Below are 15,002 nucleotides of genomic sequence, written 5' to 3' on the forward strand. Positions count from 1 at the left end.
TGTTACTGGAGCTGCAGTCATTCAGACAACTAAAGAGCTTTCCATCACTTTCCGAACTTGTGTTGTAGAGGCTGCATGGAGATGGGAGCAAATGCACACTATAGTAGTCCCAGCCTCTAACCTCTTGTAAACACAATGGCCCAGATATTCTAACAGTCTTGGGAGTGAATGTACACCCAAGGATAAGCCTCAGGACTCTTCAGAAGTACTCCCAAACCCCTCGAATGACGACCTGATCTGACCTGACCTCAACAGCATGCTGTCCTATCCACTTATTCATTCACAGACTAAAAAGTTATTTAAACTGTCCTTTCTGAATCAAAAAAACATGGAGTGTGGGGGCTTGGACTCCCTGTGCTCGAAGACAACCAAAAACAAATACACTTTGCATTTCTGACCAAGACTTAATCAGAAATCAAAGTTCTGTCATAGTGTAAAAGATTGTCCGATTGCCAAATGGTAATGACTGGTACTTTTCGTTTTGGATGAGCATTTCCATAGGTGAGTTGAACTGCTGGTCAATTTCAACTTTTAGGGCATTGCCAATTGGGGACTTAGTGATAGTAATGCTCTTTAATATCAGAAGGTGGTTATTGGATTTAGCATTTTGGAAACGGTTACTGCCTGGAATAGATTAATTTACTGATCAGCCATAGGCTGGATGCTGCTTTCAGCCCTTGTTGCACAGGTGTATAGATTTGCCTTATTATTTAAAAGAACCAAATAAAATCCAACACTGCAAACATCCATCATAGAACAGTCATTGAAGTAGTAGCTGGAGATAGCGTGGCTCAGATATTGCCTAAAGGAACTCCTCCAGCAAAGTATCTTGGTAGTGCACAACAGCATCTAGTTCCTCAGTAGAAAATCTATGGGTAATATAACACTGTCCTCTGTACTAACCAGAGACAATACATATTCATGAATATCCAAAGACACTTCATAGGAACTTCAAAATAAAATACGGTACTGAAACGTGAAAGAAAATATTAAAACAGATGACCATAACCTGCTTAGGTCCTAAGCAGCTGAAGGCATGTGGAGATGTGTGAGTGTAGCAGAAGTACATATCGCAACAAAAAAGAGCATGATTAAACCTTTGTGACTAAAGTTTTGGATCCTTTCATGCCGAAAATTTCAGTCTCCAAGCACATTCTGTTGATAATTACTTCATAAACTTTTAACCAGCAGCGATAGTTTTGTGGTGTCAGTGTTTAAACCTATGCTTTCTAATGTTTTTTTGTGATTGACCAACACATTTATGAAGAATTTTTAAACATTCAATACAAATACAGGCAGTATATCTTGAAACATTTGGTTTAAAAAAAACACTCAATTTATTTGGACAATTACAAATGCTAGGCCTTGGCTGAACAAGTTAAAAGGTTCCAGAGTCAGTTTTCCAGTTGTATAAATGATGAGATCCAAGATGAGCAGAGCTCCCATTACTCAAACCCCAGGCTCCTCTTAGTCTGGCTGTCAATGTGCAGACATGTGCAGAAAGGCAAAGCTGTCTCCACACTTTACCAGAACAGAGAGTCTCCCAGTCTCCCTTTTCAATTTGGATAAAATATTGTTGTACTGTCCATCTATACTTTTAGTCAAAAGAAACATTTTTCAAACTAATCTCAGGGAAGGTTAAGTGCATTGAAAGTAATGATCAGAATTCAAGGGTGTAATGCTTCTGGCCACACACACTTGTGTAAATGGTGCAGGAAAGATGGGAAGGAGAGAAAACAGACCAAAACTGCAGGATTCATGTAACAAACAAAAATTGCTGGAAAAACTCAGCAGGCCTGGCAGCATTTGGGTTGAGGAAGAGTCATAGTGTTCTCGAAACAATAACTCTGTTTCTCTCTCCACAGGTGCTCCCAGACCTGAATTTCTCCAGCATCTTCTGCTAATGTTTCAGTTTCAGCATCCACAGTATTTTGTATTTATTTGTAGGATTCATGGAGCAGGAACATCACAGACTTAATACCCTGTCATGTTCTTTAATTCATTTTATATTCAAGGTGATTAACAGCAGAATGACCAAGGATAGAACATTATGGTTCAGATATGCTCACACCTTCATCTTAACCAAATTCCTACTCAGGTCTGTAAAGTATTTGCTGCCCTCAATTTACCACCACATCTCTTCTAAAGATGTTATCCCATGATCACAGTAGAAATAGTCTTTCAGCGCATCCAAACAGCTATTCTTCCTGTGCAAGTTGGAACAGAAGGCATCAGGAGCCTATTCAATGGGTGGGGTATCATAGCTGAATCTGATCTCTCTCACGTCAAGTCCATACATTCTTTCTTGTAGGAAGCAAGCTATGGACAGCAAAAATCTTGGCTGATTATCCTATTTTAGGCTGGAACATTAAGATCAATAGTGCAATGTTAGCTGAGATCAGCTAACTCAGCAAGGACCAAGCGTAGAGGAACACAGGAACACACGAACACACAAACACCAATACTGCTCACATCTGAAGTTCGAAGTCAGAGCTGTTGGCCCATTGATAATTTGATATTTATGATTTGGCTTTTGCATAATGCATTAAAGATCTGATACAATCTTGCTGGATATGAGGACCAATAACTGAGGCAGAATTGGACCTGCCATGTCAGAGGCGCTTGGCCTGTTGCAGGATTATGAGGCAGCAACCAGAGCATGAGGAGATCCATAGGCTTAGCTCGACATGTCTTCATAGCAGAAACAGATCACATGGAGACTGGCAACAGTGATGGTAGGACATAAACATCAAGACATGACTAAAGGAAATGGATTTTTTGGAGGAGGCTGTTGCGGGGAAAAGCACTTCCGTAAAACTTCATGGTTCACTAAAGATTCCCCAAAGGCAATGAAAGCACCAATGAAACATGAAGCTGCACTGGTTCCTGGTTAAAACTTCAATCTTTTCTGAGCATCAGGAAGAACACAGCCAGCTGTGAACTGGAGGCACCGTTCGAGTGTTTGCAAGGCAGTGCAGGAACTAGATTCAGAGACTGTTGCAGCTAAGATTATTTACCAGAGTGAGGTGGCTGGTGAAGATTCTCTGGAAGTAATACTTCCTTACTGAATGATGCTAGCTCCCGTAATTCTTTATTTTCAAGCTTGAAATCAACATGGAGAAAAAAAAGTAAGACTTTTGCACAGTTTACAATACATTAAAGCACGTCACTTTTTAAATCTTGCTTATGCCTTTTCCCCTACGTTCTCCACTCTTACTTCTGAATGAATGACTCATGCTGAGTTGAGTCTGTAACTATCAATTTCATTCTGCCACCCAAGTATAGATTTGGCAGTTATTTTTCAATGTGGCATTACAACCAAACTGCTAGTCTACACAGGTACTGTCTGATCAGCTGAAGGTTAGAAGCCTTTTCTGATCAGGAAGGATTAGGTTTGGAATGTGATGCCTCTGTTGTTGAATTATCTTCCAACCTCATTATCTAGACTCATATGAAGAATGGCCAGGGGGCGATGGAGGGGTAGAACTGAGAACAGTCAATATACGTGAAAGTCAAATCCATGTCAGTAGAAGCCAATGCCTAAGAACAGCACGAGGATGAAGAAAGGCAAACAGACAGAACTTTGGGGAGATGAGGTATGGAACAAGTGCAGCAACAATTGATCTTCTAGCTACTGAAGGGTGGAACCAAGTCAAGTTAGTTCCACCAAACTGAACAATGAAGCAGAGAACTCGAAAGCAAGTGTGCTGCCTAACATTCTAGTCACTGTCTTACAGGAAGAATGTAGTAGATAGTACAGAAGAGCTTTCTGAGCATGTTGCCTGGAATGGAGAACTTTAATGTTGGGTCATTTTCTTGGAATGAAGGCAGAGAAGGAAGATTTTCTGACGTGTATAAAATTATGAGTGACCCAAATAAGAGTGGGTAGGAAGGACCTAATTCCCTCAGTAGAGTGAATAGTCAGAGTGCATGGATTTAATTCGTGAAGGATTAGAGGGAATTGAGAAATGTTTTCACTCAGAAAAAGTGGTGGGGGTCAGAAACCTCCTTCCTTAAAGCATAGAAGAGGAAGAACCACTTACTCCATGAAAAAAAAATTTGGATAATGTCTTGAACAGCCTTCATCTGTAAGTTATGGACCAGTAGCTGGATATTGGGATAGGTCTTTTTCATTTGGCACAGACACATTGTGCTGAATGGGTTCCTTCTATGTCATAGTTTACCTGTTTCTAAACAGGATGATTGACTGGCTGCAGTGGGGAGGGATGGATGATGTACCACAGACACAAAGGAACAAACAGAAATTGTGGAGAAACTCATTAGATCTGGCAGCAGCTGCGGAGAGAAGGCGGAGTCAACATTTCAGGTCTAGTGATTCTTCTTCAGAACCAACTGTAGCTAGGAAAAGACGGTATTCATGCTGAAAGATGGGCTTTTGGGGAGGGGGAAAGTGGAGCCCAGAGACAGAACAGCAGTCAGACAGACAAAGCAGTGGATAATGGTGAGCTGGGGAGAAAGAAAAGCTGCTAATGGGAACCATCAATGGGGGAGAATGGATTAGCTGTGATGAAAGCAGCCCACGTGATGACAGGGCCTCAGGTGTAGGCTTAGTAAAGGATATGGGAGAAGATGCTCAGGTCCTGAAGTTACTGAATTTGACACTGACTCCTGAAGACTGCAGGATCCCCAAGTTGAAAACAAGATGCTGTTCTTCCAGCTTGTGCTGAGCCTCACTGGAGCGCTGCAGCAAGCCCAAGACAGAGAACATAGGGGAACATAGGAGCAGAATTAGGCCATTTGGCCCAGCTCTGCTCTGCCATTCGATCATGGCCGATATGTTTCTCAATCCCACTCTCCTGCCTTTTCCTCCTAACCTTTGATCCCCTTACTAATCAAGAACCTATCTAACCTCTGTCTTAAATATACTCAATAATTTGGCCTCCACAGCCTTTTGTGGAAAGGAGTTCCACCGATTCACCCCACTCTTGCGGAAGAAATTCCTCCTCTTCTCAGTTGTGAAGGGTCGTTCCTTTGTTCTGAGGCTTTGCCCTCAGATCCTGGTCTTTTCGGCTAGTGGAAACATCTTCTCCACATCTACTCTATCTAAGCCTCTCAGTATTCTGCAAGTTTCAAGCAGATTCCGCCCCCTGCCCCCATCCTTCTAAACGCTAATCAAGTACAGACCCAGAGTCTTCAGCTGCTCCTCATAATGACAAGCCCTTCTCTCCTGGGATCATTCCTGTAAACCTCCTCTGGACCCCCTCCAAGGCCAGCACATCCTTCCTTAGATACAGGGCCCAAAACTCTGAATATTCTAAATGCAGTCTGACCACAGCCTTATACAGCCTCAGCAGTACATCCCTGCTCTTGTATTCTAGCCCTTTCGAAATGAAAGCTAACATTGCATTTGCCTTCCTGTCAACCGAATCCAAGGTAACCTGAAGAGAATCCTTAACTAGGACTCCCAAATTCCTTTGTGCTTCAGATTTCCAAAGCCTTTCCCCATTTAGGAAATGGTCTATGCCTCTATTCTTACTACTAAAGAGCATAACCTCACACTTTCCCACATTGGCAGATGGAAACCACTTCTTTGCCCACTCTCCTAGCCCGTCCCAGTCCTTCTGCAGCCTCTCTGCCTCCTCAACACTACCCGTTCCTTCAATTATCTTTGTGTCATCTGCAAACTTAGCAACGATACCCTCAGTTCCTTCATCCAAATCGCTAATAGTTGTGGTCCCAAGACTGACACCGAGAAACTCCACTAGTCACCAGCTGCTATCCTGAAAAAGACCCCTTTATCTCCACTCTCTGCCAGTTAGCCAATCCTGTATCCATACCATGCATTTATCCCCTATGGGATCTTATTTAGTAGCCTCCTGTCCATCACCTTGTCAAAGGCCTTCTGGAAAACCAAATAGATCACATCCACTGCTCCCCTTTATCTAACTTGCTCATTACCTCCTCAAAGAATTCTAACAGATTTGTCAGGCATGACCTGCTCTTGATGAAGCCAACCTGACTTGACCCTATTTTACTATGCATTTCCAGGTACTCCGCAATCTCATCCTTAATAATGGACTCTAAAATCTTACTAACAACTATGGTCAGGTTAACTGGCCTACAATTTCTCCTCTTCTGACTTCCTCCCTTCTTAAACAGAGGTGTTACATCAGCCATTTTCCAGTCCTCTGGGACGCTCCCTGACTCCAGTGATTCCTGAAAGATCACCACTAATGCCTCCACAATCTCCTTAGAACCCTGGAGTACAGTCCATCCAGTCTGGGTGATTTATCCACCTTCAGCTCTCCACTATCATTGACTCCTTCCCCGTCCATCTCCTGTATTCCGCATATACATCACCTTTTCCTAGCTACTATCAGTTCTGAAGCAAGGTCACTGGACCCAAAACATTGACTGTGCTTTATCTCCACAGATGTTGTCAGGCTGCCTGAGTTTTTCAAGCAATTTCTGTTTTTGGTTCAGATTTCCAGCATTTGCAGTTTTTTTTGGTTTTGTTTCAGACTTGAAGGATTTTAGTTTGAGCCATTTATAACCTGTTGGAAAATATTAAACTAGAGGAGAGTCAACCCGAGGACGGAGGGTTGACTGGCTGCAGGGGAAAATTGACCAAAAAAAATGGTGACCACATGTTCAAGGACACGAGAAGAAGAAATTTGGAGATGCAGCTACAGTTTACAAGAGGGATCAAGGAGGATTGTGGCTGGGGAAAAGGGGGAAGAGATTGAGAACATCAGATGTGAAAGGGTGGCCATTAATAATATAAGCCAACAAGTGGCCAGGAAGAAAAGCAAGGTAATCAGCAGATTAGTGTGAAATGGGGAAAAAGGAACATGGCTCTCATGGATATGAGGAGCGTTCAAGGCCAGGGGGAGGTCAAAGAGGAGCTTGGGAGCACAGGGGAAAGGAAGTGGAAGCTGCAGCAGCACTGAATGGCCTCAACCCTAGTGGCAAAGAAATCTATGAACTCACAATTGTTGAAGGTGAACAGTACGTGGAGGAGAGTTTAAGGAAATGATGGGTAATGGACAAACGAATCCATGGGGTGCCTTAGATTTTCGAGGATGATTCTGGTAAAGTGGGAGATTTGGTAGAAAAGAATGAGACCCAATAGCAATTGATGTAGTTCAGCCAGAACTGGGTGGTGGATGGCTAAAGTCCAGATCTTATCTTTTTGTCCTGCACCCCACACCGTTTCTGTGCCCATACTCCTGAATCGTTCACCATTCCATCTGGGACCACACCAGGACTGAAACAGGAAGTCCTAAGGGTTACTGGACCCATGAAACGCTAGTAACTAAAGTGACAATGAAAAGGAAACCGAGCATAAAATTACTAAACTGGATTTTGAAGATCTTTGTGCATGTTGGGACAGCACTTGCACAGGACCTGTATGAAGTCCTGCAGCATATTCAAAACTCCTACCTCCAGCTGGGCTATTTTCTCTTGAATTTGACAATACTCTTGATCATCCACTTGAACAGACTTCCTCATTACTCTGGCCATTTCACATATCTGTTCTACCGTGGTTTGCAGCTCCTGGAAGTACAATAAGCAACAAGGGTTACCCAGGTCCACTGGATCCAGCAAGGTACAGAATATCTTGGCCCACACAATGAACAATGCTGCTTAAGCCCTACAAACATCTTAACCAGCAGCATCACTGCAAACCCACAGAATAGTGGTCTGGTGTTTTTTGGACTCGAAATACCAGACATGAGTGTTAACAAAATCAAAAGGCATTTCCAATTCTCATCCATCCTATTATGACAGAGCACACAAGGACATTGGACAAGAATATGCTCCTGGTCTTTGTAATTCTGCCATTAAATGGCTTAACAATAGTGTTACACAGCAACGCAGGAGCACCCTAATTCAGTATTTTACACAATCTGCTCTGCTGAGGTCTTTACTGAACATCCATCAGGGAGCTCAATGGTAACTTCTCCTTAAAGGAAACTGGCAGTCATTACTTTGAAAGAATCTAAAATGGTTAATCAAGTATAAAGCTAATTTTTTCTGTTGTAAGAACAGATTTCTTTACAGCACAAATCTAGATTACATAAAACACACATTTGTTTTATAATCTCAGTTCATAAAATTAAGGTCAAATTTAATGCAGCATAACTCTGCTGGAAGTCTGCAACAGAGACCGTTTACATTGATGTAAACTGGCCCCTGAACCCAGACAATGCACAGCATGGAACATTAGTTAATAAAAGAAGTCACCAGAGCTGGCTTGCTCAAGGATCTTCACCCATAACCTTTTTCAAAGCTGCACACCTTTCAATTTAAGTATAAACTGCGACACATTGGCAAGTTGAGTCTCAAAAGCAAAATTCTCCTGGTTTAAAAGTGATCAATTCAGGAATGTGGGCTCTGCTTGTGGAATACAGCTTGTTACCTGGGAATGCTCCTGGTGTAAAGTGGTAATTGATGCACTGTCCAGCTTATTCTTTGATGTTAAGAGCCTTAACATCTGCTTCCGGTATTTGCTCATGATGAGTTCTAAGGTATAACGGTGCTCCTCCAGTGAAAGCCACAGCTCTGACAGAAATAGCAAAAGCTGACAATGAGTTATGGCCATGCAGGTAAGAAAGATGTTCAAAAAAATTCCTCATTTAGGACCTCACTTCCTTAAGGACGACATATTTCACATTTGATTTCCCAGGTGAATATTTCGTGTGTTCCCAATGAGGGTTTCGTTTTCCCAAAAGCCAGCTGAGTTACTGCACCATCTCCATTCTGCAAGAGTTTAAGGTAATAAGCTTCCATGCAAAACTTCTGCACCATTTCCTGTCACTCCTGCTGGGGAAGTTTTATAAGCTCTGCTAACTCATCCAGTAGAATTTTTTTTCATGTTTAAGTAGCCTGATCCTCTGCCACAATTTTTACTAAGAGTTATTGTGTTACAATCAAAGAGCAAGAACCACTCCTTCCACTCCCTGGGCAGAAATGAACCGAATCCTCTGCCATTATCTACCCTAACTAAGATCAACTAACACAACTCATCCGTCATTAGAGGTGGATCGAGTGGCTTGCTCAGCCATTTCGGAGGGCTGTAAGGAGTCAGCCACATTGCTGTGGGTCTGGATTCACAGGTAGGCCAGAGCATGCAAGGATGGAAGATTTCCTTCTCTAAAGGTCATTCATTAGTAAACCAGATGGGGTTTTTTAAGATTCATCAACAATAGTTTAACGCTCACCATTACTGAGGCTTGCTTTCGATTCTAGATTTATTAATTAAATTCAAATTCCAGCATCTGCTACAGGATTTGAACCCTTGTCCATACAGGTTTAGTCTAGAGATATTACAACACTGTTTCCGCCAACAATGGCAGTGGCCGCACGCAGTTCTATCACAGGGCCATCAAAACCAGGTTGAGCCTTCCTTCACCCACATATTTACACCTTCTAGAAAAGGAGTATAATCTAATGAAGCAGGAGTGCTAATCCTGGCTGACTTTCCTCTCTTTGAGCTAAAGAGAGCAATTGTGATTTTGCTGGAGCCCTGGTAACAGCACAGACCCATGACCATTCAAAGCCGGGACACGACTGGTCTCAAATACTCTGTACTACACTGTGTAGCACACTTTTAAAACCATTTTTAAGTTGAAGTTTGAAGGGTAGAGGTTATGATAGCCAGAATCCAGAAGCGAGTAGAAGTGAGAAGAACACACAGTGCAAAATTATAAAACACACAAATGTTCCCTTTTATCTTTAGAATAGTACACTCTTCCATAGATTATGTTTTCTTTATTCATTTGTTCAAAGGGATCATACTTTTGAAGTTTGGAATTGATAAAAATTGGGCAATCCCATTCAGATGCTATGAAGTAATAGGAATGACACATTTGCAGTTGAGAGTCTATATGTTCCACATATTGAGAGAAACTGCTCTCTTGGGTAGTCCTCTTACTGAACTTTGGGACCCAAATAATCGCAGGCTAAACATACAAGGTGAAATTCTTGATTGAGGAGGAATAACAAAAAGGAATGTAATTATATTTGTGTTGTAATTTCACTCTGCTACTTCAGGCATTGGCTTGCTATGTTACTGTAGAGGGAGCTCCAAACCAGGCCTGCCTTCACTTGATGTGCTCACTGAGGATAATGAAAAAATATGCAAAGAAACAGACTTGCCTAGCATGAAGTCGCTGACCTTTGAAAAGCATGAGATATACAATAAAATACCTATCAATACCAGATTGTAATTATGTCTGAACAAAATAACTAGGCATTAGCTCACATAACAGGCATTGTAAATAGATCTTAATTATGAAGACAAGGAAAAAAAAACCTTTATTTTCCTGCTGCAGATCCCGGATCTGAGTATTCTCTTGAGAGAGGATGGCATGCGGTTTGTGACTGGCCAGCTTCTGCAGCTCTGCAATATCTTCCTGGTTCTGAAAACACGGCAGAACAAATTTACAGATACTGCGCTGTCCAAACTGTCACCACTTCAGAACTTGTAAACCTGCTGTAGCCATTAGCCAGCTACAAATGGTTCGTGGAACACAACGATAGAGATGATGGACAATCACAGAGTCACTAATGAGTCAGTTTTCATTGGCACAGAAATAGATCGTGCAACACGACACCAGTCTGCTTCACCCCTCTGCACTATGTTGCTCCTCTATTCTCGGAGGCTGATGAGTTTGGATCATCAAAGGATCTACACCCCACTGATCCCCCCCACCCCCCGGGAGTTAAATGGTTGGCAATAAAGTCTTATTCAATGAGTGAATCCTGCAAATCACGGAGAGGAGTGAGGAATTGATGGAGGCACACTGCGGATTGGGATTGTATAATCAACCTAAGATGGTACAGCTAACATTGAGACGCAGCATGTCACAATTAGGGTATTCAAGGACACATTACCTGAGAAAAATGATATTAAGAAACCTAACCAAGAACTCAACAAAAGAACTCTTTTTAAAAGAGTTTAAAAAAGGTGTTAGCTGGCAGCTGCAGGGAATAAGAGTGAGATGGCTGAAGATTTGGCTGCCAATGGTGGGTGAAGGAGTGGTTTCTAACAGTACCGTGGAACCATTCATTATATTCTTTCATAGGATGTGAGCATTACACAGCCAACATCTACTGCTTGTCCCTACTTGTCCTAGAGAAGGTGACAAGCCACCACCTTGAACTGCTGCAAACTATTGGGGTGTATAAACATCCACAGTGCTGCTGGGTAGAGAGTTCCAAGATTTTAATTCAACCACACTGCAGGAACGGCAATCTAATTCAAGTCAGAATGGGGTGTAAATGATATAAAAACAAAGCACTGGAGAAATCCTGGAGGTCAGACATCATCTGTGGAGCGAAACAGAATTAATGTTTTGAGTCCAATATGACTCGACTGGTGCGTAACTGTGAAGGGAACTTGCAGGTAATAGTGTTCTTACTTGACTGCTGCCCTTGTCCTTCTAGGCAGTAGAGGTCACTGCAGACCTTCTTTCCTCATATAGTATAGTAATATATGCACGGACTCTTCGAATCCAAACTCATTGCATGGACATCAATAAAGGCATCCCACTATCATCTTCACAAGGGGTACCAGGGTGCGCAATCAATGCCAGTTGTTCCAGCAACACTCACATCGCAAGAATTAACTTTTAAAAATATACAAAAGGCTGTAATCAGAGTGATGAGGGGTTGAGTGAAATCTCCACTACCCGCATGTCTAGAGTTGCAGGAAGACCCTGCTGTGTGTGAAAATGAGGACAGAAAGAACACAGCACTTTTACAGACTGTCTGACTGTGCGAAACAATGGCACAAAATAGTATAGACGTGTGCAAGAGGGCAGCCATTGCATGGGAGGACTAGTACGGGTTAGAGTTTTACATTTATTTGCCAGCTGATTTTAAACTTACCCTGTCCGGGATTCCTGTTCCAACTTCCTTCATACTCTCCACTCTTTTGTTGAGTGTTGTTGTCTGTTCGATGAGAGATTCAGCTGCATTGTCATGATCCTTCAGTCGCTCCACCAAAACCTTTGCATCAGCCAACACCTTCTCTATTGTGCACGCCATCTCTGTGGGAAACAGGATAAACGGTCATCTTTGGGATTGACAGAGAGCTAAGTTTGAGAACCAACTGTTCTAGTCCACATCTTACTTCCCACTTCGAAATTTGTTAGAAGTTTATTTTCCATCTGCTTCCTTTAGACCCTCTACTCCCCCCCCGCCCCCCGCCCCCCCAATCCTGAAGCAGTTAATTGTTTGCTGGGATCATCCTCAAGTGCTGGGAAGACTTTCAAATCCGCCCAATTAATCTTCGTATGTGAACAGGAAGGGCATCAGGGTCCTGTCTGAACCTAAGCAACATGCATATCCTCCCCGCCTCTACAATAGGAACCACTCAATACAATAGGAACCACTCAATACAATAGGACAAACTTTCCCTATTTCTGGCCCAGGTGCATTAAAAGCAATATTAATATTACCATTGTTCCAGCTTAGAATATACACTAATTGGGAACCGTCTCTGGGACCTTCCTGGCTTAAAGCTTCAGTTTGACATTAGGTATTGCATTGACCAGAATGACAACTTGGATCAAACAGTCTCTATCAAAATAATCCCAACACCATCGCCTGCTCAAACCACCCCCAGATGGTGCAGAAATTTAAACTGGGATAGTCTGAAGCTCAGTGAGGTTAAGAACACTCATTGGAGTTTAGAGGAATGAGAGGTGATCCCATTGAAGCACATAGGATTCTTAAGGAGCTTGACAGGGTAAATGCTAAAAGGATGTTTCCCCTTATGGGACAGTCAAGGACCAGAAGGTATAGTCTCAGAATTAAGGGACACCAATTTCAGAAAGAGATAGGAAGGAATTTCTTCTTTCAGGGGATTAAGAGTCTTTGGAACTCCTTGCCACAGAGAGCTGTGGGGGCAGAGTCCTTGTATACATTTAAGACTGAGACAGATAGATCCTTGATCAATTGGGAAATCAAGTGCTATGGGAAATCGCAGGAAAATGGATGTGAGGAATGTCGGATTAGCCATGATCCTACTGAATGTCAGAACAGGCTTGAGGGATTGAATGGACTACTCCTGTTCATATTTCTTATTGTCTAAACAGGAGGAGTAGGCCTTTTGACCCTGAGTTTATCCACCTTTCAATAAGATCATGGCTAACCCGTTGTGGCCTTAACTTCATATTTCTGCCTGCTCCTTACAATCACAGATTCCAAAGGTGATTGAGTCCCTCATGATTGTGCGCTCTGTCTCTCTTTAGAGGAGTAATTTACCTCATGTCTTTCTCCTGTCTTCCTTCTGTAACCCTATAGATTCTGCTTTTTCAGATAATAATCCAACTTCCACTGCAGTGCCTCAATTGAGCCTGCATTCACCACACTCTCAGGCAGTGCATTCCAGATGCTAATCGCGCCCTGTGTGGAAATTTTTTTTTCTCATGTTGCCATTACTTCCTTTACCAGTTACTTTAAATTTGTGCCCATTAATTCTCCATCCTTGTATTTTATTCTTTCACTTAACGTGCATGTTGCTAACTCGGCCAGGCCAATATATCCTATCCATCCTGAATTTCCCTTGAAAAGGTGGTCGTGAACATGCAGTCCATAGAGGGTTGGTACTCCCATAGTGCTGGTAGCAATGGACATTGGAGGAACGGCAATATATTTCCAAGTCAGGATGGTGAGTGGCTCTAATTTTGTTCACAAGTCTGTTGTGCACTATTTTATCAAATGCCTTTTGGAAGTCAGAATGATGGCTCAGTGGTTAGTACTGCTGCCTCATGGTGCCAGGGACTCGGGTTCAATTCCAGCCTTGGGTGACTGTGTGGAGTTTACACATTCTCCCCGGGTCTGCATGGGTTTCCTCCGGTTTCCTCCCACAGTCTAAAAACAGGCAGGTCAGGTGGAATGACCATGATAAATTGTCTGCAATGTCCGGGCATGTGCAGGGCTAAGCAGATTAGCCATGGGAAATATGGGATTATGGGGAAAGGATAGGGAACTGGGTCTGGGTGGCTTGCTTTTGAGGGTCGGTGCAGTCTTGATGGGTTGGCTGGGCTCTTTCCAATTCTATGATTCGAAGTCCATGTACACTACATCAATAGCTTTGTCCTCACTGAACCTCTCGGTTAACTCATCAAAAAATTAAACATAAACATACTTTCCCCTTTACTGAATTTTCTATATTAACCCACAAAGTACAATTAGTTTTGTCCTGCAAGATCATTTCTAGAAGCTTCCCATAGGTTAAACTGACTGGCCTGTAGCTAGTGAGATTATATTTATATCCTTTTCTGGCAAGTGTAATATTTGCAATTCTCCAGTCAAAGGAAGACTGGAAAATGACTGCCAGTATTTCCACAATTTCTGCTTTCGTTTCCCTCACTGTCTTTAGATGCTCCTCATCTAGTCCTGGTGTCTTATCAACAAAATACAGACAACCTATCCAATACTACACCCTCATCAATTTTATATGCTTCAAGTGTCTGAAATATTTCCTCATTCACCACGAATTGCACAGTATCTACCTTTATATCTCAGCTATGCCCCTGCCTCGACATGAAAATCATCCTTTTGGTCTCTAATTGACCCCACTCTTCTTCTTACTGTTTCTATGCTATAGAAGACTTTCAAATTCTCTTTTGTGTTAGCTGCCAGTATCATTTCATATTGTTTCTTATTTTTGCTTTATCAACTCTCTTCTAAACTGCAATATACAGCTTAACTCTTTTAGTTGTATTACTCCCCTGACAGCCATCAAAAACATTCCTTTTTTTTCATCATCTTATTTTCTATCACCTTTGTCTGGATTTAATTATCTTAACTTTCCCCTTTCTGGGAATATACTTTGACTGTGCCTGAACACAGTTCTTTAAAAGACAGCCATATCTCTTATAGTTTTGCCTGCCAAGCTTTGATTTATCTGGGTCACACCTATTTTAGATAACAAGGTGTAGAGCTGGATGAACACAGCAGGCCAAGCAGCATCACAGGAGCAGGAAGGCTGACGTTTCGGGCCCAGACCCTTCTTCAGAAAGAAG

At 42.3% G+C, this 15,002-nt stretch overlaps 1 protein-coding gene across 1 annotated transcript; it reads right to left on the reverse strand.

Annotated features, from left to right (window-relative positions):
- Nucleotides 1-1,313: 1,313 nt before the first annotated feature.
- sike1 (suppressor of IKBKE 1) lies at nucleotides 1,314-12,044 on the reverse strand. Its single transcript, XM_048611879.1, has 5 exons — nucleotides 11,857-12,044; nucleotides 10,280-10,385; nucleotides 8,384-8,526; nucleotides 7,405-7,518; nucleotides 1,314-3,102 (listed from the first exon to the last, which is right to left on the reverse strand). The coding sequence occupies exons 1-5, from the start codon at nucleotides 12,013-12,015 to the stop codon at nucleotides 3,010-3,012; spliced, it is 615 nt and encodes a 204-aa protein (XP_048467836.1). The 5' UTR covers nucleotides 12,016-12,044; the 3' UTR covers nucleotides 1,314-3,009.
- Nucleotides 12,045-15,002: the final 2,958 nt, after the last annotated feature.

Source organism: Rhincodon typus, chromosome 25, assembly GCF_021869965.1.
Source record: "Rhincodon typus isolate 14 chromosome 25, sRhiTyp1.1, whole genome shotgun sequence".
In the NCBI taxonomy this organism is placed as follows: Eukaryota; Metazoa; Chordata; class Chondrichthyes; order Orectolobiformes; family Rhincodontidae; genus Rhincodon; species Rhincodon typus.